The following is a 23,967-nucleotide window of genomic DNA, read 5'->3' as shown; positions in this document are numbered from 1 at the left end:
AACAAGGTCCAATCTTCAGCAAAATTTTGCAGCCAAGTTATTTCTGCCTGGGTATATGGTATAATAACCTTATCAGGTAACATTCCAAAGGTTTGCAAACTAAGTTTATACCCTTCATGAATAACACATAGCATAGCTGATGGATACGAGATAGCAATTTTTACAGGTGACACATGTTCATGTGCCCATAGGATGGGTCCTTGCCGCCAGAAAACTCCAGTAAGACTATACTGAGAGGGGGAAAATTATCAATAGCAGAGGCTGATATATATATATATAATATGAGCAGAAGCAAGCTTTTCTTCAATTAAAGTAATTCATTGCCTTGCTTGAGGTGTCAACTTACAGAAGAAGGTTGGATCTGGATTCCCCAGCAAAATGTCAAAAAAGTGGGTTTAAGACTCCCATAGGAATTCCCACAGAGTGAGGCAAGCCAGGTTGAGTTGCCCCCACTATTTCCATACAATCATTTCCTGCTCTAAGATCTTGCAGCAGCCTCCATTTATCAGCCCTTTTCTTAATAACAGAGATAGGAGTATTTCAGGGAGAAGTGGATGGCACTGTGCATCCTGCATTTCACCTCTCCACAGCCAACAATCTCCTCTGGAAAGACAGGCTCTGCAAAGCTGCCTTCCTTCTTTTTCTAATTTCTTTTTTAGCAGTACAATCTCCCTTTCTAAAGTTTCTTCTTCCTCTTCTATATCTCTTTTGGGACTTTTAACTTCCTGCTCCTCAAAACTCTTAATAGAACCCACAGATTCTACATCCTGAATCTCCTCAAAGGTTTTGTTCAAATTCTCTAATTGCTCTTTTACTTTTACATCATCACTGAGAAGAGCATCTCTGACTAAGCGCCATAGTGAAAATATCGCTATGGGAAATTCTTCTGGCCCTTCTCTTTCAATACTTTTTGAAGGTCTGCCTTTACCTGCTCCCAATCAGTAATATTAAAGCCTCCTGCATGGTTCTGAAGGCACCCACTACAACCATACACTTTGACCAAAACTTGACATGCGACTGTTCGGAAAACAAGCGCCCACAGGCAGGCAGCTGCTGTGTCAAGTTCAACAAAATACGGAGAGTTCTCGCACTACAACACAAGCTGGGCAGCAACAGAGCAAAGACTTAAGGCAAGAAGAGGCGATCCAGAGTCAACCCCACGGCCTCCGGTAGGAACGGTTTCTAACAGTGTGTGTGGCGGGTGCTTCTCACTTCCTAGCTGTCAGGCACCATTTCTTCTTCATCATCCTCACCTTCCTTCCTGAGGTTTACTTCAGAGGTGTCTGAAGACTCATGGAGCAAGACGTATTCTCCGCTACTGAACCCAAATTTAAAGACATCTTTTTCTTTCAGTTCATAGATCTCTGTGGCTCAATACGCTTGTTTTTCAAGAAGGTTCCGTTGCCTGAGCCAAGATCAATGATGTAGGGCTTCACTCTTCGACCAACTGCGCTGTCAGCTCGAGTGTACTCCACAACCCGGTACTGGAAGACTGCATGCTGCTTTGAGCAAGAGGGATGGTCGATGGGAATGTGGGCGATGCGGCGACCTTGACCCAGAAGGTAAGCACTCTGCCAATGGGTGAACATGACCGGAAGTAGCTCATCATTTTTTGTTGTTGTTGTTGTTTTTGTTTTTCGAGACAGGGTTTCTCTGTAACTTTGGAGCCTGTCCTGGAACTAGCTCTTGTAGACCAGGCTGGCCTCGAACTCAGAGATCCGCCTGCCTCTGCCTCCCGAGTGCTGGGATTAAAGGCGTGCGCCACCACCGCCCGGCTTGTAGCTCATCATTTTTAAAGGGGTAGAGAGGCCACTGTTTTGGGGGATCTGTGCTTCTGGGGGCTCGTTGTACTTAATAACCACACCCGGAAGGTATTGGTGTTCTCAAGAAGTGCCCCCAGAAAGTTCAAATGTTGGTTTTTCTTTGACATGCACCTCTTTGCTTCTGTTACCAGCAGGGCAAGGGATCACCTCCTGAGCCCCACCGCCAGCTCCTTTATTCTGCTGGTTATGCTCCAGGCACCTGGCATTATAAAAATACCTCTCTTTTTCCTAGGCCTGCAGAATCTGGCTGTCTCGGTCCCGACCCTGCCCACTGACATGCCTCTCATCAGAGATCCTTCTTTGGCGGGAATGGCCCGGGTGCCGGTCTCTCTCCCTGTTACTACAAGCTCTCCTTTGTTCCTGTTTTGATGGCTCCCGGTGCTGCGATCCTCTCCTCCTCCATGGATGGTCCTCACGTTCCTGCCTCACTTTAACCGTGATGTAGTGGAGACTCCGGCTTCTCTCAGTCTGTGGAAACTTACTTATCCCCGAGAACTTGCTTTTCTTTTTGACTGGGGACCGGCTCGCTCCCTGGGCTCGACTCCCGCGGCCGGCGGTGCGTGACGGGTTCGGGGCTCAGACACCCCTGCTTCACTACCGCGGTCGCCAGTTCATCGTCTGCCCCGTGTCGCTGGCAAGTTGCTTTGCTCCCGCTAGCTCTTCATCCTGCGGCCCAATGGAGAGCCACTTGCAAGGTCCATTGAGTCACTAGAGCCGAAGGAAGTCATGAAATTTCTACAATTTCTGCTGGGTGTTTCCTGCTAATTGGCAAAGCCTCAATTTTCCTTTTAGAATCAGCTCAGAAACCTTTTCTACATACGTCTTTAATTTTTTTACTCTGTGTGGTAAAAATATCCATTGTAAGATATTATCTTCTCTCTGCATTAAAATTCCTGTAGGAAAATGCATAGAAGGTAAAATAATCAGAAAGTAATTAAGTTCCAGATCCAAATGATCCACATGTGCATCCTGTAATTCTCTTCTACCAAAGTCAATTCTCTCTCTCAGCCTCAGATGATCATTTTGGACAATTTAAGTCCTTATCACCTTGTAAGGTTCAAAATAAATTAGTTAGTTCTTGAGTTGTCAATACATTTGTGGGCTGTAGTCAGTTAACATCTCCCAGCAATTTTTGAAAATCATTAAAGAGCTCATAACTGATCTCTCATGATTTGTAATTTCTGTGGTAGAATTTTTTTTTTTTGTAAACCTATCTTGTAGCCTAGGTATTAGAATCTCCTCTGTATTTTTTCAGGAGCAATTTGTAATCCCCAACCAGGCAAAATTTTCTTTACTTCTTTCAACATTTCTCTAAGGTATCTACAAGTAAGATATTGTCTGTTTACAAATCATTTCTGACTGCTGTTATACAAAATAATGGCACAGGGTGAGGTTGTTGAACATCTCTTGTGGGAGAACCTTACAGTGCTATCTTTTAGTAGGCTGTGAATTATTATTAGTAGGCACCGTGAAGGCAAATCTTTCCTTGTCTTGTTCTTGTAAAGGTATAGTGAAGAAGCAGTCATTTAAGTCAATCACTATAATGGAGCATTCTTTAGGTAATAGAGAAGGCAGAGGAATTCCAGGCTGTAGAGAGCCCATCAGTCTGAATTACTTTATTTATGGCTCTCAAATCCACCAACATTATCAATTTTCCAGATTTCTTTTTAATGACAAATATAGGAGAATTCCAAGGACTTGTCAGTTCTTCATATGTTGAGCATTTAGCTGCTCCTATGCCAGCTGTTCTAAGGCCTGTCATTTTTCTGATGTCAAAGGACCATTGTTTAACCCACACAGGTTTGTCATTAACATTTTAAAGGTAGGGCTGTTGTTAGCTCGGAAAGATCAGCAGCTGTTGTGTCCTGCTTATGTACAAACTGAATGGTGTGTGACTGTTCTTTATAATACCGTTTAATGTTTTTCCAGGGACATACATTAGTTTGTGGTTTGTTTCTGAGATTGTATGTTCATTGTTGATCTACATTCAATTGGTCCAGTGCAGGCCTTTGCTGTACCTTTTGCATACTCCAGAAGGCAAAAGCCTTTGGTTTGGATTTTTCCTAGAAAAAAAAAAAAACATTGTTTCTAGTAATGTCCTGCCTACAATCCATTTTTAGGTGACATTGTTTACCACAACTAAAATACCTGACATTTTGATTTTTTTCTTCAAGTCTTTGGAAATCACCTCTCTTATCCAATTATCATCATGGGTATGACATTCAATATTAACTATATCGCGGATCCATTCCTCTATGGGTGCTGATCTTGCCCTTAAAGGCCTAATTACTCTTTTGCAATGTTAATTAGCATTTTCAAAAGCCAAAGATTCAATTAGTATTTGTCTAGCTTCTGGATTTGGTATCATTCTATGATTCTATGGTATCATTCTATATTCTATTGACTATGAAGCCAATCTTTGTAAAAATCAGTGAAGGTTTCTTTTGGGCCCTTTATAACTTTAGTAAATGACTCAGTTCTTTCTGACTTGTTCAACTCTGTCCTAAGCATTTAAAGCTGATGCATGGCGTAGAGCCAAGATGTGGTTATCATATATAGACTCTCTTTGTACAACAACATAATCGCCCTCTCCAAGAAGTTGGTTTTGGGAAATCTCAATGCCTCTAGCCCTACTTTGTTGTTCAAAGGCCCACACCTTATATTTCCAGCAGGCCCCTTTACTGTAATTGCAGACCAGGTCCCAATAATGCTGGAACCAAGCCTTTCCATTTTGTGGGATAATTCTGTTACTAGTTGACCATAAATTTAACATTTGCTTCACAAAAAGTAAATGCATACCATATAAGACCATGACTTCCTTAAATCTCCTCAAATCTAACATTGTCACAGGAATCCAGTCTGCTCTTACATAGCCTCTTACATTACCTGTCATTGGTGGTTGTTCCTGTAGGGTGATTGGGATAAATTAAGGTTGTTTTTTTTTTTATAACTTTGGGCTGTTCCTTTATAATTTTATAATGTAATAGTGAGGTTGGTCCTCCCTTAAATTCCTCTGTCTTTGTCTGAATATCTTTATTATCTGTTTTAATAAGTTTTTCTAAGGCTTGTAACTTATCAGCCAAAATTGCATTATTTTCTTTGGTAAACAGTTGTAGGGCTTACATATTATCAGTCAATTTCTAATATTTGGCATTGATATCAACCAACTTTTTTTTTAGGACTAAAACAAGAATTACCAAACTGATAATGATTATAATTAACATTATGTAACATCACAGCTAAGTTAATTATCCCTCATTTTAAACCATCCGTTGTGGAATCATACAGAGACCTAACTCCCTCCATCGTAATATTGTTTCCTATTTTAATGTGGGGAAAAAAACTCCTGCCTCCCCCTTTTAAAAAGTCCTAGCTGTCTCAGCCTATCTGTTGACAACGATGGCGAAGTAGTATGAGGCTGGCTGTGGTGCAGCACTTCTGGGTGGAGAACACAGGTGGTGCGCAGCCTGGCTGAGGACAGCTGTCACTGATCCCATGTTAGAAACCGAGGTGGGGGTCCGGGAAAAGCCCACAACCCATGGAGAAAGGAACCAAAGAGCCAAACATCTGAAAGGTGGACCCGGGGAACTTGTGAAAGCAGCAGGAAGTTAAAGCTCAGAGCAGCCTGAAGGCAGAGCTGGCCAGGAGGAGGGGCTAACTCTGGCCCGAGGCCTGTGGAGTTTGGGGCTTGTGGCGATTGCTGTAGAGAGGCTGCAATAGGACAATCCCAGACTCAGAGGGGAAGAAAAGGAAACGCCAGCTGGCAGCAGTGGCTGCAGCTCAGGTGGTTGCCAGTGGCTGCAAAGCCAAGGGCAAGTGGCTAGCTCATGAATTCATGCCTCAAAAAGTTGGACGCCAGATGAAGCATAAATCTAATTAATCTTTATCAATAAAAAAAATCGGAAGTCAGCTCTCTGCCAAAGAGGCTGAGACCCTCTCTCAGCCCACCTTACTACTTCCTGTCTCCTCTGTCCATAGTCCTCCAAACCTCTATGGTCAGCTAGTGGCTAACTCGGCCTTCTGACTCCACGCTTGCTTTATTTTGTCAGAACACAATCAAACTATCAAACAGCTGTCTTGCAGACGGTCTGGTATTGACAATGTCCGGTGGCTATTAGTGATCACACTTATGCAGATTTACAATGAAGAGAGTAAGCGGGGCAGAAAGATACAAAACGCACAGTTTTAAATAAAAAATAACACCAGGGCTGGGCAGTGGTGGCGCACACCTTTAATCCCAGCACTCAGGAGGTAGAGGCAGGTGGATCTCTGTGAGTTCGAGGCCAGCCTGGTCTACAAGAGCTAGTTCCAGAACAGGCTCCAAAGCTACAGAGAAACCCTGTCTCGAAAAACCAAAAAAAAAAAAAAAAAAAAAAAAAAACCACCAGGAAATCAGGAAATGTAACGCTGGAGTCAAATTCTGTGCTCAAGTAGATGAGAAATTTAAAGACAAGCCCAGAGCTTCATGGAGTGAAGGTCCCCTAAGGGTGAGCCATCACTCCGGGAATCAACTTCTGTCCTAGGTAGGGTTACTATTGTGTGATGGAGCACCATCTTTTAAAAGACAGCTTTCAAAAGAAATCATTTAAATGGGGGCAGGTATCGTGGTGGCAAGCAGACAGACATGATGTTGGAGAAGTAGCTAGGAGCTTCCATCTGACCCATATGGTATGCTGAACAGATGGAGGCAGGAAGACTATGGAACCAGTCCAAGAGAGAAGTGTGTTGTAGCCAGCAAAGCTGGAAGGAATGGAAATACAAAGCCATCTAATAAACCCTTTGACACTGGCATAGACAAGTGGGATTTGGAGTTTGCCTGCTGGTTTTCAGTCTTCTTCGGTTCAGCATTTCTCATTATGCACCCTTCCTCCCTTTTAGAATGATAATATATGTTCTATGTTGGGAGTATATAATCTACTCTTTGATTTTATAGGGGCTTATAATTAAGAGATTGCTTTGATTTCTCAGAAGAGATTTTGGACTTTTAAACAGTGTTGAGACTAGGAAGAACTATGGGGACTTTTTTTTTTTTTTTTGGTTTTTCGAGACAGGGTTTCTCTGTGGCTTTGGAGCCTGTCCTGGAACTAGCTCTTGTAGACCAGACTGGTTCTCAAACTCACAGAGATCCGCCTGCCTCTGCCTCACGAGTGCTGGGATTAAAGGCAATCTATGGGGACTTTTGAAGTTGAACTAAATACATTTTGCATTATGATATGGCAAGAGTCTATAGGGGCTAGGGAGTGGTTTGAACGAGAATGGCCCCCAAAGGCTCACATCTTTGAATGTTTGGTTCCCAACTGGTGGATCTGTTTCAGAAGGATTAGGAGATGTGGCTGTACTGGTCAGTTTACACAATCTAGAGTCATCAGCGGGGGAGGAGGGAGGAGCCTCAGCTGAGAAAATGCCTCCATGAGATCCAGCTGTAAGGCATTATCTCAATTAGTGATCAATGGGGAGGACATAACCCACTGTGAGTGGTGCCCTCCCTGGGCTGGTGGTTCTGGGTTCTATAAGAAAGAAGACCGAACAAGTCACTTAGCAGCACCCCTTCATGTCCCCTGTATCAGACCCTGCCTGCAGATCAGCCCTGTTTTTGAGTTCCTGTCCTGACTTCCTTTGGTGATGACAGCCAATGTGGAAGTGTAAGCTGGAATAAACCCTTTCCTCCCCAGCTTGCTGGAGCTGTGTCACTATAGGTGAGCTTTAAGTTTTCAAAAGTCCAAGCCAACGCCAGGTGATGGCGGCGCACGCCTTTAATCCCAGCACTCGGGAGACAGAGGCAGGTGGATCTCTGTTCAGTCTGAGGCCAGCCTGGTCTGCAAAAGTTAGTTCCAGGTCAGGCTCCAAAGCTACAGAGAAATCCTGTCTTGAAAAACAAAACAAGAAAAACAAAAAAAGTCCAAGTCAGGCCCAGTCTCTCCCTAGTCCCACAGACACATCCACTCTTCCTGCAACTTTTAGATGAGATGTGAGCTCACAGCAGCTACTACTGCAGTGCCCTGCCTGCCACCACACACTCTGCCATAAACAAGCCCCCAATTAAATCTTTTTTTTTCAAATTGCCTTGGCCAGGTGTGGTGGCACACACCTTTAATCCCAACACTTGGGATGCAGAGGCCAGTGGATCTCTGTTAGGTTTGAGGCCAGCCTGGTCTACAAAGTGAGTTTCAGGATAGTTAGGACTGTTACACAGAGAGAAACCCTGTCTTTAAAAAAAAAATGAAAAAAAAGTTGCTTTAACTGGACAGTGTTAGCACATGCCTTTAATCCCAGCACTTGGGAGGCAGAGGCAGTTGGTTTTCCAAATTCAAGGCCAGCCCGGTCTACAGAATGAGTTCCGGGACAACCAGGGTTACAGAAAGTAGCCCTTTCTCATAAAATCGCCCCCAGAAATAAAAGGCTGCCTTGGTCATGGTGCTTTGTCACAGAGGAAGTAACCCTAACTAAGACCAAGACCAGCAGGAAAGGCAGGTGGGGCCATGCCCTGGGCTTGGGCTTCAGGCTCTATGAAAAGGAGGAACCTGAGCACAAGCATTTACTCATTGCTTTCTGCATCTGCCGATACGATTTCCCCACCATGATGGATTGTGTCCTGAACTGTGAGCCAAAACAAATCCTAGCTCTTAAAAAAAAAATCTAATTTAAGCGGCTAGAGAGATGGTTATCAGCACTGAAATGTTCTTCTTGGGAGCTCAGGTTCAATTCCCAGCACCCACAACAACATATAACTCCAGTTCCAAGGATTTGATGCCCTATTCTGGCCTCCCTGGGCACTTGGGCACACATGCAATGCACAGACAAAGCACCCATACATATAATAAAAATTTTAAATAAAAAAAATACTTAAGCCACATTTCATTCAAACTGAACACTGTCCTTGCCAGCATAGGGTACTGATGAACCAGCCTGTCTCCATCCTGGACTTAAAAACCATTTTATTGTAAAGCCAAACTAAGTTTATTCCTGTTTATAATTAAACTTCTGTTTCTCAAGGATTGGATTCTGCCCATCCTGTAACCTTAACTACAAATGGTTCTGTACCGCCTGTTTCAGAAAATGACAACCATGCTTTTGTTTTGAAAGGCTATATAACCACCTATGACAAACCTGTGGTTATGACACCCTTGTTATGACCACCTTGCAACCATGTATTTTTTTCAGGAGGTCATTATGACTAACTCGTTATGCTTATGTTCTGCGTCTCTAACCCCACCTATTTGCCTGCCAAATCACCCATTTAGAAGCTCCCTACCTCTGAGCTATAAAATCCTTGTCTGCTTCATATCCAATCTCATCTCTTGAACCTCGACTTTGGTGGGAGACAGCCTGTGTACATGAATAAAAAATTAATTAATTTGGCCATGATGATTTGAGCCAATGAACTTTCTCCTTGGATCTTTGGGATTAACAGTATTATACTAGAAAACCAAGTCAAACATAAGTGGAAAATTTAAGCATGTTCAGGATTGTTGTATTAATTTTTTTCTAAGTGTTACAGAATGCTGTTGTCTGGGCGTGACATTGTTGTCATGGCCATTGCCAGGTGGGAATCAGAGCAGGCATGATAACTTCAGAGGACCCTCCTAAGACTGGGCTCACTAGCACTCCCTGGAGAAAGGGGAGGAAGCTTCATGAGACAGCCCATAGGACACAGAAACAGTTGCTGGGGAGGCTTTTCTTCCACAGCCTGTAAGCTGTCTCTGTAAGCCTACTTCTCCTCATCAGCTCCCCAAGCCAGACTGGGATGAAACAATACTTTCAGTCTGTTGTTAGCAACCTTTCTGGGGTGACTACAAGTTTGCTCAAGTTTCCCCAAGAAAAGTCATACACCCTTGAGGTAATGGTCCCTTGATAAAATGCTCTATGAGGGTAAAGACGGTGTAGAAGCATGTGACTTCCTCAGTTCCCTGCTCCCACCCCTGCGGTGCTGGGATTGAGGAAGCCAAGGCGTTACATGTGTTAGCCACAGCGCATACATACGCATGGGTTAGGATAACTTCAAACTCCTCAAGCTTCCAACAGTCGCCCAGGCTTTTATAATCGCTTTATTACAGAGGAACATCAGAGTGAAGTTTTGAAATAAATAAATGTTGCTATGGCTAAATAGACAAAATATATCCAGAGAGTATAATATATATTAATTTGCGTTACTTCTCCAAGTATCACCGATGTACAAATTATTTTGTAAAGTTTTCCTCACATAAAGGATTTAAAATGCAAAGACTATGGAACTCTATATTGGAAATTAATAGAAGTAACATAGCTCCAAATACTGAAAATGTAAGACAGGTTTCTTAGGTATTCCAGGCATACATATTAGCTGTAAGGGCGGACAGTGTGTTTCAGCAATGTGATTCAACAAAGCTAATCTGTAAACATATCTCCTATGACAATCAGATGCAAACCATTTGATCACAAATCTACAAAACCCTCTGAAATGTAAACCTCAATGACATGGTAAAAGAAATTCTAAGTAATAACAACTACAAAAGCAGTAACTGTCAACAAAGTTATTTGGTTTTTAAAATGTAGAGTAGCATAATGTAAAAGTCAAATGCCTCACTTAAAAGCTGTTTTTATGAAGATCTTTTTCTTTCTGTGTGTGTGTATGTGTGTGTATATGTATGTGTGTGTGTGTGTGTGTGTGTGTGTGTGTGTGTGTGTGTGATGGATCTCAGTGTTTCCCAGGCTGGTCTCAAGTTCCTGCCTCGGCCCTGCCTCGGCTTCCCGAGTCCTAGAATGGCAGGCATGTAGGTGTACTGTATGTCTGGTTTGAAGGTATAATTTTGAACTTAAAGTTTTTGCATACATTGTGTGTGTGTGTGTGTGTGTGTGTGTGTGTGCGTGCGTGCACACGCACACACAGGCCATAACACAGTGCGGAAGTCGGAGGCAGTTTGCAGGAGCCAGTTCTCTTCCACTTTTGAGTGGGTTCAGGAACTGAACTCAAGTTGCCCAGCTTGTACTCGGGTGGCCAGGTGTGGATGGTGAGTGGATTTACTCACCAAGCCATCTCATTGGCTAGCATTTCTTAATATAATGTACTATGTGTTTAATTATTTTCTTTAAAAAGACTTTGTATATAATTAGCATATTGAACTAGAGCTCTAAAAAGAAAAATGCAGATGAAAATACCTATATAGAAATAATGGTATAAATATGAATTTATACAAAATGTACTGTACTTCAACTATGTAAGGCTTAATATGAGTATTTGTGGATTCTGAGTGTTCCACACCATAATTGTTAGAGTAGTCTCAAGCCATTCAAAATCTAGTACTTCTAAAATGCTTTCGATTTTTCAAAAAAGCATCTGTTTATTTATTTCTAGCCAGGGTCTCGTGTAGCCCAGTCCATGCTGGTTTTGACCCTCCGACTTCATCATCTCCCAAGCGCTGGGATTGCAGGCATGTGCCACCATATCCAGCTTTGTTTTCATATTTTAAGCAAACATGGATATCATTTCATGCCAACTGGTCTATGCTGCTGTATTAAAAAAACAATGAAAGGTTTTAAACATCTTTTAAACTATCTTTTGAACCGTTGCGGAATCTATATAAATTTTATCTTTTGAGATTTCAGAATGCTGTAATTTGAACTAATGCCTACCAAGAATTGGCCCAAGCTTAAACAGAAGTCACAAGAAAAACACAGGTGTCAAACAGTTTAAGTCTGGCCTATGCAATTACATATAATCACAATTACTTTTTATGTGAAAAGTGTTTTAGAGTTAAAAAATACTTTTGTAAAGAATATTATTGATAACATTTCATATCTAAGTAGAATTTTTATACTGGTTCCATCTTGCCTCTTTCCTTTGGGAAGTATCCCCTTGCTACAACGGGAACCAAGTACAGCCTACACAGTGGTGGCCATGGTGACTTGTGGGTGAGCCCTTAAACTGAGATCAAATACTTATTAGTCAAAGCAAGGGCGATTTTACTCCTTCCACATGGCCAAGGTAACTAACACCAGTTCCCATTTCTATAAGCCTTGAGGAATTTTAACCACAACGAGGTCTAATAACTCATAGCTGAGCGCGGTGGCTCTTCCGGAAGCGGCTGTTCACCAACTGTTTTTATGGTGGTAACCCCGCGACCTGGAGTGTGACGGAAAGTGAGAATGCTTCGCTGTCTGTGTCTTGGTTCCGGAGCTGGCGTACCCTCTAGGAGACTTGCATGGGGATCTTGCGATGGGATCACAGTGCCGTCCATGTGGTCTGGATTTTGCTCCTGAGCCAGTCTGCTTTGGAGGTGAGCGTGACTCTGATTTTTCCATTGACTTAGACCTTTTCTGTAAGGACTTGGATCTTGACCGGCCTCTCGATCCAGAATTCCTCCTCGGTGTTCTCGACTGCCTTGCTGAGGTAGACTGCCTTGGTAGTGATTTGGAGCGGGACTTAGACTGACTGTAGGAAGACCGCCTGTGTCGAGACCTGAAAGCAAGTGTAACATTAGAGCGTGTACTTTATACAAGACAACAGGCAGAGAGACGGTACTTTCTGACGGGCTTTATAGTGCTATGGTTCCAATAGGAAATACACCCCACGGGGCTGTCAGGGTGACTGGGGGTTAAAAACATTTGCTGTTCTTCCAGAGGATCTGGATTTGAGTCCTAGTACCCATTGTGGTCAGTCACACACAGCTGTCTGTAACTGCAGTTCCAGGGGATTATGGCAACCTTCTGAACACTGTGAAAGCATTGCATAAATGTGAGGCACAGACAGACCATACATGCAAGTAAAGACCCATATGGATAAAAAGAAAAGAAATCCTCCCCAGACTCAAGTATTAGAGGCCTGATTGCCAGCCAGTAGACTTAGGGGATGTGACTAGATTCTGAGGGATCTGACCTAATCAGTGGGTTGGTCCCTGATGGACTCACAGTGTATGGCATCATCTGCAGGTGTGAGGTAGAGGGGGAGACCTCCTTTGAAGAGTGAATCCCCAGGGGTGTGCTTTCAAACAGGCTTGTTTGCTTTCACTCTCTCCCTCCCTCTCGTCCCTCTTCCCTCTCCCTCACTCCTCTTTCTCTCCCTTCCCCTCCCCCCTTTCACCTCCTTCCTTCCCCTCCCCCTCTCCTCCCCATCCCCGTCCCTCTCTTTCTTTCCAAACTGGGTTTCTCTGTGTAGCCCTGGCTGTCCGAGAACTTGCTTTGTAAAGCAGACTGCTCTTAAACTCAAGGATCCACCTGCCTTTGCCCCCCAAGTGCTGGTGTTAAAGGCATGTTGTGCCACTGCCTGGCTTCAGCTGTTTCTTATCACCTGTTCGATCCCCCTGGCTTACTGTTTGCCATTAATTGAGCAACCTGCACCATAAAGTCACTGGGCACGATAGTCTGTCTGCCTCACATCAGGCCCACGGCAATGGATCTAGCCTCCCATGGGCTGGACCCTCTGAAACTCTGAGCAAGATAAATTTTTCCTTTTTAAGTTCTTCTTTGGAGTGTTTGTCATCATGATGGAAAGTCTGATTAACACATTATGTTCATTATGCTTTAATAAATTAATGACAAGACACTTTTTTTTGGCAGCGCTTGGCCTAGAACCTGGGGTCTTGTGTTTGCTAGGCAAATACTCTACCACCAAACTACACCTCTAGCCTAAAAGAAATAATTCTAATTTTATCATTCATGCTTTTGACTCACACATAAGTAACAAGTCTGTAATATCTGTTATACTAGAATATAAGCTCAAAACATTTTTACCTTGTGACGCTATATCATATACCTTAGTTCTGCAAAAAAGTCCTGTTCAACCTCCCAAGTGCTGGAATTACAGACATGCACCCAACACCCTGCTGGGTTAAACAACTGTTAACAGGCATAAAAATCAGAAGAAAAAACCTTATAAATAGGGAAGAAAGAAAACAATTATTAAAAGTTTACAAATAATGCTTGTAAGAGCAAAACTGCTATACGCGTTAGCATGATGGGAAATGCCTATTTTCCCAGCATTCCAAGAGGCTGAGGCAGAAGGATCTCAAGTTCCAGGCCAGCCTTGGCTGCACAGCAATGCTCTCTATCAAAAGAAAAGCAAAACCCTCCACTGAAAGCATTACAGAATAATCAACATTAGAAAAACTTGAGGTACAAGCCTCAGAGTTCAAAGCTACCAAACTGGCTAGGACTTAAGGAACAAAAACTTGGATTATATAGCATCTTTAAACAGTTAAGAGGCACTGGTGCACTTCTGTGAACCCAGCAATGGGGGATGTGGTGGAGGTAGAGAAAGGTGGATTTCAGTTCACTAGACAGTCAGTCTAGCCTGAAGGATGAGCTTCAGGTTAAGTGATAGACCCTGTTACCAAAAACCAAGGTAAAGAGTGATCAAGAAAGACACCTGAGCCAGGCAGTGGTGGCGCATCCCAGCACTCGGGAGGCAGAGGCAGGGGGATCTCTGTGAGTTCAAGGCCAGCCTGGTCTATAGAGCGAGTTCCAGAACAGGTTCCAAAGCAAAGAGAAACCCTGTCTTGAAAACCAAAAAGCTAAATAAATAAATAAATAAATAAATAAATAAATAAATGACACCTGGTAATAAGCCTCTATACACACATGCACACAGTGCACACACATCCATAAGCATGTACCTATAATACAAACAACCAAAATATCAGTGACAAGACCCTGTCTAAAGCTAAAGAGTTTAGAAAGGAGGGGGTGCTGGGAATACAGCCCCAGAGCCAGTGTAGAGGTCCAGCAGAGCGCCTGCGAGCATCTGCCAGGTCCTGAGTTCAACTTCACTGCCCAGGGAAACAAACAGAACCTATACGTGATAGGGAAGAGCATGTCTTTCTACAGAAATTTGTTTGTCCATATTAAACAAAATCATTGTCTAAGTACCTCCCTCCCCCCGCCCTAGTAATTCTTTAAAATATTTCCCAGAACAAGTGAAAAATGAAGCTGTGTGCTGTTGCTCTCAGTGCTCACTCTTTCAGGCTGTCTGAGCGCCTCCGGTCTCTGCCCCAAGATGAACTTCGACTTCGAGACCTCCTCTGGCTGGGGCTTCTGGATCTCCTGTGGTCACTCGGAGAGCACAGGTGGCGTTCCTTTGACTTCATTTGCCCGGGTGCTAGAATACGAAGAAGAAGGCTCCTAATAGTTTACTCCTGCCTGGACCGTTTTCTGAAGACCTTTAAGTGACATGCTACTGTTGCTGACACTGGGAAACAGTAACAGCTCGGCTCTGTCATGGAGAGCTAAGGGTCCTTTACACTTACTTTTGCGATCACCTTGGGCAAACTGTATTTCGATTTGCCGGCCACAGACCCACTTCCTATTGAGGTTATAGAGTGCATCTTCAGCATCTCGAACATCTTCAAACATGAGCAGCTGTTAAGGACACTTCGGACATCAGACAGTAAGCGAAACTGTTTCTGGGTATTTTACGTGTGAAATTCAATCGACAAGAAAACCAAGTTCTGGCTCCAATGTGACTAACCAGAAAAGCTTTTCTGTTTTATGATGAAAACAGATGCGCTCTTGTGATTTAGAAGCATGAACACAAGAACAGAATAGCAGATACAGTTAGCAGCATAATTTGAAATGTGAGGAAAGAAATTAATCTCAAATTAGCTGGCATTATAAAATCAAGAAATAAAATAAACTGTTTAGGGCTTAACCCCCTTTCCAGAGAAAGGATTTATCAGGTTTTCGCTGGAAATATCAGCACGCAGAAGCTTTTATTCTGCAAGTAAAAGTACTTTATCACGAAAAGTCTAGTTATGAAATGTAGGAGAAATGACTCATTATAGACAAAACTGCAATAATAAAAGCAAGCTAAGACAAAAGACAACCTTGGCCCTTTGGGGATGAGCCCACCACTGAACCTACTACTTTCAACAGTCCCCTATGTGTGGCTAGTTATGTGTAAGTATAAAATAACAGGAAACCGGTGAGGTCTCAAAGAAACCTGGCACAAATGGCTACCTGAAGCGCCTATTAATATATCAAAGGGGACGTTGGCCACCAGTCTCTCCCATCGCTTATGATTGGAGTCTAGCTAACAAGGGAAGGGGGGCGGGGAGGGGATAAGGAGATCGGGGACTACAGGTGGCGGCACTTTCCAGCTACTGTGGACTGTTTTAGAGTTTTTGAGATAAAGAAAAAACACATTTAATAAGACAATGTTGGTCTCATAACATCCATCCCTAAACACATATGTGGATAAGCACACTATGAAGCATGTTTTCATGCGCACATACGGTAGAGGATATTGAACATAGGCAAACCCGCGGGGGCGGCGAGTGTAGAAGTCAAGCGGGATGTAAACGTCTACGATGGGGCCGTACCGACCGAACTCTCGGCGTAAGTCCTCGGGCCTGGAGCGGTACAGAAACAAGGCAAGTAAACATAACTAGCCTGAATAACACTTGGCCTACAGAAATCCAACTGAAACTTTCAAAACAAAGCGTATTGTCAGGCTAGTGAGAAGGCTCCGCTCAGTGGGGAAAGGCTGAGTAGCTCAGCCGAAAGACCTGAGTTCAAAACCTTAAGCCCATATGGCGGAAGAATCATCTCCTGCAAGTTGTCTTTTACTCTTTAAGCATGGAGGGAGAAGAGGAGGAATAGAACACAGAGGGAGGCCCACACACAAATAAAAGTAAAAAAAAAAAAGAAGAAAAAGAAAGTGTATTGTCCATATCTAAAGCTGTCTCTGATAACAGTTATCCACATTTCTTTCTCTTTGTGGGTGGGGGAACCAAGCCTTGCAGTATAGACCAGGCTGGCCTTGAACTAACAGTCCTTCTGCCTTAGTTCCCCAAGAGCGAGGACTGCAGGTTGTACCATCATGCCTAGTTTCGCCCAAGGCTTTAAAAGGAAACAAATTTCCTCTGAGTCCTTTCTTTCTTGGAGACCCTAATTCAGGGAGTCTGGATGAGGGACCTGGGAGTCTGTAATTTTACAAACATTTCGGGTTGTTGTTAAACTTAATCAGTTTCAAAAGGCCTGGCTCAGCACATCCACCCTTGAAAGTTACTTCCATCACAAGACTTAATGTTCATTTAAGAATGCATTCTTGTCTCACTATAACTTCATGTTTATTTGAATTTTGTTTTCAGAAAGCAAGAAATTAGAATCTAAAGCAGTCTCAGAATTACTTCTTGGACTTTAACAAAAAAAAAAAAAATGTGTGTTCTTCCCGTATACCAAAAGCAAAGTTAACTACTTTATTCTTATAGCTAATGATATTTTGAACCTTCTGTATGTCTTCTACCATTATAGGCACAGGGCTTAATTAAGAAAAAGCAGAGAGAGAGAGAGAGAGAGAGAGAGAGAGAGAGAGAGAGAGAGAGAGAGAGAGAGAGAAGCATCTGGAAGAGAATAGCAGGGGATAGGGAGTAGAGAAAAGAGCAAGAGGAGCAGAGTCTAGAGAGAACATAATAGGAGCAGCAGGGTTATAAGGAGAGTAAGCAGCTTTGGAGGCAGGAAATCCGTGAGTTGGAGGGAATCTGCGGGTGGGGAAATCCTCCTATCGTCCATGTTGAGCTCATTTCTGGATATTTGGACTGCTTTTTGGAGTTCGGAGAATTGGCATTTCCTTTGAACCTGACAATAGCATCATTTCTCTTTGTGGAGCTACAATTTAACTGGAGGCACATGTCTAGTTGTGCTAGCTGACAATTACATACACAAGAAGCTGTTTGTCTGAAGAGGATTTAATTCCCACAACTCTGGCTGTTTACAGACAGATTAGTCTGTCTATAATGCCACTGAGCTAGCAAGGGATGGAGATGGAATCACACATCTGTCTGTCATCAATCGCTGTCATACACAGCCTGAGAGAGCTCACGGAGGCTCAGCCTTAAGTTCTAACTCAAAGCAAGGCCCTGAAGAAAGAGGAGAGCTTCACAAACAATGCAGAGAGGGAGACTCCAAGGTGACTGCACAGCTCCTGGTTCCGGCAAATGGAAGGAGTTGTTGTCAGTAAGCAAAGTTAGACATTAGGAAAGAGCTTGATAAAAGAAAGGAGATATAGACAGGCTTCGTGTACGGAGCTGCAGAAGGAGACGCGACGAATTCAGAAAGCCTGTGGGCATGCCGGTGAAATTAACTAATTTCTCTCAAGACTAGATCATAATGATGGACATTTCACTACATTTGTAAATTTTAATTTAATATTGTCTGTGTGTGTGATGTGAATCCAGGCATGCACCTGTCATGCATGTGGAGGCCAGAAGATGACGTTTAAGAGTTAGTTCTACTTTTTCATGGTGGAATCTGGGGATCAAACTCAGGTTGTCAAGGATTGCACATGGAGTGCCTTTTCTTGAAATCAAGAACCCAGAAATTAAGTCCATCTACCTATAAACATCTGAGTTTTGACAAAGAGGTCAAAAATACACACTGAAGAAAAGACAGCACCTTCAACAAATGGTGCTGGTCAAGCTGGATTTACTGAGTGGAAGAATGAAACTAGACCTGTATCTCTTACCCTGTGCAAAACTCAACTCAAAATGGACCTGATACTTTGAACTGATGGAGGAGGGAATTGTAATATGATGGCTCCTGTAGGCACAGGAAGGAATTTTCTCAAAAAGGATCCACATAGCAGGCATTAGGACCAACAACTGACAAACGGGACCTCATTACACAAAGCAACTTCTATACAGCAAAGGACACCATCATTCCAGTGAAGAGGCAGCCTACAGAATGGGAAAAAGATCTGTCAACTATATATAATATACAAAGGAATAAAAAGACCTTAAACATCAAGAAAACAAATAACACAATTAAAAAATGGGGTACAGAACTAAACAGAGATTAGTTAAAAGAGGAAACACAAATGGCTGAGAAACAGTTTAAGGAATGTTCAACATCTTTAGCCATCAGGAAAATGCAAACTAAAATAGCTTTGAGATTTCATATTATAACAGTCAGAATGGCCAAGCTTAAAAGAAAAAAAAAAATGACAGCAGATGCTGGAGAAGATTCAAAGAAAGAGGGCTCTTAGTCACTGCTGATTGGAATGCAAACTAGTGCAGCCACTATGGAGAACAGCGTGTGATTCTCCTGGAAACAGAGAATTGACCTGTGTCAAGATCTAGCTATGGCACTCTGGGCATACACCCAAAGGACTCCATCTTACCGTGGAGACACTTGCACATTATATTCAATGTTGCTCTATTCACAATAGTCAGGAGATGCAAACAGCCTAGATGTTCATCAACTGATGAATGGAAAATGAATATTATTTAGCTGTTAATAAAAACTAAATCAGAAGCTCCCTAATACACACACACACACACACACACACACATGCACGCATGCATATACATGCATGTGCAAAGGAGATCTAAATGAAATTGCCAAAATAGTGGGGGAAACAGAGCCCCAGCTGGGCATTTATTGTCTCCAAATGAAGCTTCTAGTCCCAGGAATGGGTTACATCTAAATGTGAGTTGCTAGCCAAAGAGCTCTCAAGGGAATCTCCAAACAACCCTGGCAGTTGCCAAGACTATAGGTTGCTCTGCACAAGCTGACAGCAAGGCCCCATTGCTGAAGACCACACCTACAGAACTCATTGAACATGGAGCATTGAGCTGGTGCCCACACATAGCCTGTGGGCTAGAGAGCCTTTGGTACAGGATGGCACTCTGCACACTACCCAAAGAGAAATACAAACACTAAGCCAGCCACAAAATGTGTGATCTACAATGGGGTCCATCCTGCAAGACCTGCTAGTGCAATGGTGGCACAGAGCTTGTGGGAGCAACCAACCAAACTCTGGTTTGACTCAAGGCACAATCCACGGGATGGAACCCACACCCAACACTGCTCGGGTGGCCCAGAACCCGAAACTAGATAGCCTAGGGATCTAGAGTAAAACCAAATACTACTGTTCTAAAAACAAAAAATTAGCAATAAGATGACTCCTAATGGCATTCTGCTACACTCATAGATCAGTGCCTTGCTCAGCCATCATCAGAGAAGCTTCCTCCTGCAGCAGATGGGAACAAATACAGAGACCCACAGGCACACTTTGTGGGGAGAGTAAGAGACCTTGAAACACTCAGCCCTCAATGGGGTGTCTTCATCAAATCCCTCCCCTCAGGGCTCACAGAGCCCTTTGGAGGAGGAAGTGTAAAGAGTGTACAAGCCAAAAGGGGATAGAGGCCATCAAGAAAACAAGTCCTTCTAAATCCACATGATCCATGCACATAGGAATTCACAGAGAATGAAGACACAGCACGCACAGGGCCTGCACTGATCTGCATCAGTTTGGGGTCCAAGGACTGAGGAGACATGAACACAGGCCTCCATTCCTAACCCAGAGCAATCTCCAATTTGATGATCACTTGCAAATGAAGATTCCGTTTTCTCCAAAGGAGTCTCACTGGAAAACAAACTACTCTTACTGGTAGGCGGCATGCCCAGGAGTAGATGTCAGCAGAAAATGAACTCAGCAGCATATCTATTATGACTTCCGTTTTAGTACTTTCTGGGATTACTGAGTGTGCAAATGAGTGGGTCTTGTGCCTTCTCTTGGCCTCATAGAGAAACTCTGTCTCTAAAATCTGAAATAAAATGTAAACATACACACAGTGTACTTGTGGTATGTCAGCCTGAACAAGCTAGAGAGGAGGAAGCCTCAACTGAGATCAAGCCTCCATAAGATCAAGCTGTGGGAAGACTGTAGAGCATTTTCTTGATTAGTGATGGATGTGGGAGGGCCCAGTCGATTGTGGGTAGTGCCATCCCTGGGCTAGTGGTTCTGGGTTCTATAAGAAAGAAGGCTGAGGGAACCCTGTGGAGCAGGTCAATAAGCAGCAACCTCCTCATGATCTCTGCATCAGTTCCTACCCTAGGTTCCTGCCCTGTTTGGGCTCCTGCCTTGGCATCCTTTGATGATGAATTGTGTGATGTGGATGCATAAACCCTTTTCTCCCTCAGTTGCTTTGGCCATGGTGTTTCATCAGAGCAGTGTTAACCCTAATTAAGAAATACAGGATGACAAAAACTAAATAAGATGATATATGTGAAGCTTTTAAAACTGACATTTGCGGGGCGGTGGTGGCGCACGCCTTTAATCCCAGCACTTGGGAGGCAGGGGCAGGTGGATCTTTGTGAGTTCGAGGCCAGCCTGGTCTACAAGAGCTAGTTCCAGCACAGGCTCCAAAGCTACAGAGAAACCCTGTCTCGAAGAAAAAAAAAACTGACATTTACTCTCTGTGTGTGTATATGTGTTGGGTACAGATGCTACAGCATTCATGTGGAGGTCGAAGGATAGATAGCACGAAGCAGTCAGCTCTCCTGCCTTGTTTGCCATGGGGACTGAACGCGGGCTGTCAGGCTTGGCCACAGGTGTTCGACCCTACTGGGCCATCTCTGACTTATTCTAAGTTTTCCACATAGCACTTGTCACACAGTGGATATTTAACAAAAATGAGAAACTATTATTCTCTTGATACAAAACAATATTAGTTTTGATTACCTCCCCAAGTGGCGGGCTAAAAAGTGATGAAAGAACAGAAAATAGAATTAGTAACTCTCGATTATCAGTCTCAGCACTCGGGGGAGGGTTACCTGGATCCAAGGTTCATAGTCACATGGAGACATGTTTTTGTTTGTTTGTTTGTTTTACTTTGTGGTGCTGGGGACAGAACCCAAGGCCTCACGAATGTAAGGCAAGCAATCTGCTGAACTGCACCCCCAGGCCAGATGTGTTTTATTCAGAATGCACAATGTTGGAGCATTATAGAAATATGAAACATCCACTATCTTAGAGCTTCTAAATCTACAAAGATGAGAATCCACATTATTTGACTGAATACATCTTTATCGTGGTGTGTGCATGTGGCTTGTGTGAGGTCAGAGGACAACTTGAGGGGCTTATTCTCTTCTTCCACCACGTAGCTCCCAGGGCTAGAACTCAGATCCTCAGGCTTGGAGGCAGGCATCTCTACTCACTGAGCCATCTTGCTGGCCCCTTATACAACTTAATAATGGCGATGAAAAACTAGTTCAGTGTACACAAAAATCCAGGTTTCTGACTTCTCTTGAAAGGAAGATGAGGCGCGGCAAATTGGGGGTGCTAGCGGCATATGCTTGTAATCCAGCTAGGGGAAAGGTAGGTGCAGGAAGAAGGAAAGCCCAAATCCTGGTTGTCCCAGTAATGATAGCTCAGTAGGGAGCCCAGCAGGCACAAAGCCCTGGGTCAGAGTCTCTAGAACTGAAAGGGGGAGGAGTAGTAGCAACATGACTTCTCCATTAGATGGTACATGCTCATTTGCTGTAGTCCAGGCCATTCTACTGCGCCTTGTAAGCTGGCAGCCTCAGTCACCTGCGTTACTCTGCCTAGCTCTTGGGGCCATCTGCATTGGAAATGTCTGGGGTTTCTTTTGTAAACATGCCATGAAGACCTGGCGCTTATTGTCCAAGTTGTCTAAGTGTGAGATTTTTTTTAAAGCCTACCCAAATATTAAATTCTGCTTCTCTATTGTAGCAATGTATTGATAAACAGGGTAAGAGAAGCCGGGTGGTGGTGGCGCACGCCTTTAATCCCAGCACTCGGGAGGCAGAGGCAGGCGGATCTCTGAGTTCGAGGCCAGCCTGGTCTACAAGAGCTAGTTCCAGGACAGGCTCTAGAAACTACAGGGAAACCCTGTCTCGAAAAACCAAAAAAAAAAAACAAAACAAAAAAAAAAAAAAAAAAAAAAACCAAAACCAGGGTAAGAGAAGAACCATAAAAAAATAGGCATCTTAAAATTCTATTAATTTACAGTCTATAGTTGTGGCCTATATATTTATAGTGATCAAATTTGAAGCACTTAATATCCCTAAAAGTAGATTATCAGCTTAGTGGTGGTGCACACTGGTGATCCTAGTATTTGGGAGGGAGGTGGAGGCAGAAGGATGAGAAGTTCAAGGTCATTTTAGCCTAAGTAGGGAATCTGAGGCCACCCTGGACTAGATGGAGACCCTCTCTCAACAAATCAAAACTTAAGTCATGATTACTCCAGAAACTAACAAGTGAAGAAATGCACAGTTTTGTGCCTGTTTGGGTCCAGGCACAAAGGTTAAAACCTTTGAACTTCAACTTTTCCGTAAGTGGACAAGATGGCAGAACTAGAAAGGGGGATTAAGTAATTCCAGTGAAATTAAGGTTTCTTTTAATGTCACCCCTCCCATTCCCTCCAACTCCTACTAAAGGAAAAAGTGCTATATGAAAAAGGGCATTTCTTAAGCTCTATGCTTGACAATCCTCTAGACAAAATTTTCAGTGAGGGCTGCAGGAGACAGACTCCCAGGATTGAAACTGACTACTTAACCGAGATGAAGGGCTAAGACTGTTTCCAGCACTCGAAGAAAAACAAGAAAAATATACATCAAATAATTGACTAGTCATACGTGTGTTTGTGTGTGTGTGTGTGTGTGTGTGTGTGTGTGTGTGTGTGTGTGTTGGCTTTTCGAGACAGGGTTTCTCTGTGTAACAGCTTTGGCTGTCCTGGAGCTCGCTTGTAGACCAGGCTGGCCTCGGGTATTAAATCTGGGCCATAAGCACCGCCTGAACAGCGCAGAGGAAATTGCAAGGCCTAAGGTGCACATCCTGAGATGAGACAACCCCAGTTACTCCGGAAGGTTAGTGGGCGGCGTCTGCACGACGCAGTGACAACAGGGCCGGAACCAGCACTGCCACCACGGCCCGCACCTCGGCCAGCATCCTGTCATCATGACAGCACCCCAACACCTGGTCAGCACCCCAACATCCGTACACCCGTAGTTCGGTACACCGACACCTGTCCATGACTCCAACACTCGGCCAGCACTCCAACACCCAACTGGCACCCCGACACTCGGCTGGCACCCCGACAGCCTGCAGCCGGGCACCGAGGCACCCGGCCGGCATCCGACAGCCCACCACCCAGCCCGCACCCAGACATCCCTCCGTCCCGACCCGTACTCCCGTGGGGTCCCGTCTTGGCTCACCTAGTGGCGTCGGCGACGTTCCTGACGAACAGGGAGGTGTTGGGGGGCCTGGTGTAGCGAGACATGCCGCTCGCGGCCCCGCTTCTAGCCGCCCGCCGCGCCCCCTCCCGGGCCGGCCGCGCAGCCGCAGACGCGGGCGGGGGGCGCGGGGCCTGAGCGGCCGCGCGAGCATCAACCTGGACACTGTCTCTTTCGCTGGGGAACAGACCCGATACCC

At 44.0% G+C, this 23,967-nt stretch overlaps 1 protein-coding gene and 1 pseudogene across 2 annotated transcripts; both read right to left on the bottom strand.

Moving 5' to 3' along the window:
* Positions 1-1,215: 1,215 nt before the first annotated feature.
* LOC119826068 lies at positions 1,216-3,850 on the bottom strand (annotated as a pseudogene).
* An 8,038-nt stretch (positions 3,851-11,888) lies between these two features.
* Positions 11,889-23,815, bottom strand: Srsf12 (serine and arginine rich splicing factor 12). 2 transcript variants are annotated; one of them, XM_038348223.1, is made up of 5 exons: positions 23,751-23,815; positions 16,021-16,141; positions 15,041-15,152; positions 14,751-14,892; positions 11,889-12,258 (listed from the first exon to the last, which is right to left on the bottom strand). In XM_038348223.1, the coding sequence occupies exons 1-5, from the start codon at positions 23,813-23,815 to the stop codon at positions 11,889-11,891; spliced, it is 810 nt and encodes a 269-aa protein (XP_038204151.1). The 2 variants fall into 2 exon arrangements, with proteins under 2 accessions (XP_038204151.1, XP_038204152.1); XM_038348224.1 differs by having other exon boundaries at positions 11,889-12,198.
* Positions 23,816-23,967: the final 152 nt, after the last annotated feature.

Source organism: Arvicola amphibius, chromosome 11 (assembly GCF_903992535.2).
Source record: "Arvicola amphibius chromosome 11, mArvAmp1.2, whole genome shotgun sequence".
NCBI classification, from domain to species: Eukaryota; Metazoa; Chordata; class Mammalia; order Rodentia; family Cricetidae; genus Arvicola; species Arvicola amphibius.
The sequence above is the reverse complement of the archived record's forward strand: the minus strand, read 5'-3'. Positions and strand labels throughout refer to the sequence as shown.

What these genes read in the sequence shown, in the direction of transcription:
- Srsf12 (XM_038348223.1), bottom strand. Translation starts at nt 23,815, where the DNA reads ATGTCTCGCTACACCAGGCCCCCCAACACCTCCCTGTTCGTCAGGAAC. An exon ending in AACGTCGCCGACGCCACTAG is followed by an intron (nt 16,142 to 23,750) that starts GTGAGCCAAGAC and finishes GTACCGCTCCAG; the next exon opens with GCCCGAGGACTTACGCCGAG. An exon ending in CGCTCAGACAGCCTGAAAGA is followed by an intron (nt 12,259 to 14,750) that starts GTGAGCACTGAG and finishes ACTTGCTTTCAG; the next exon opens with GTCTCGACACAGGCGGTCTT.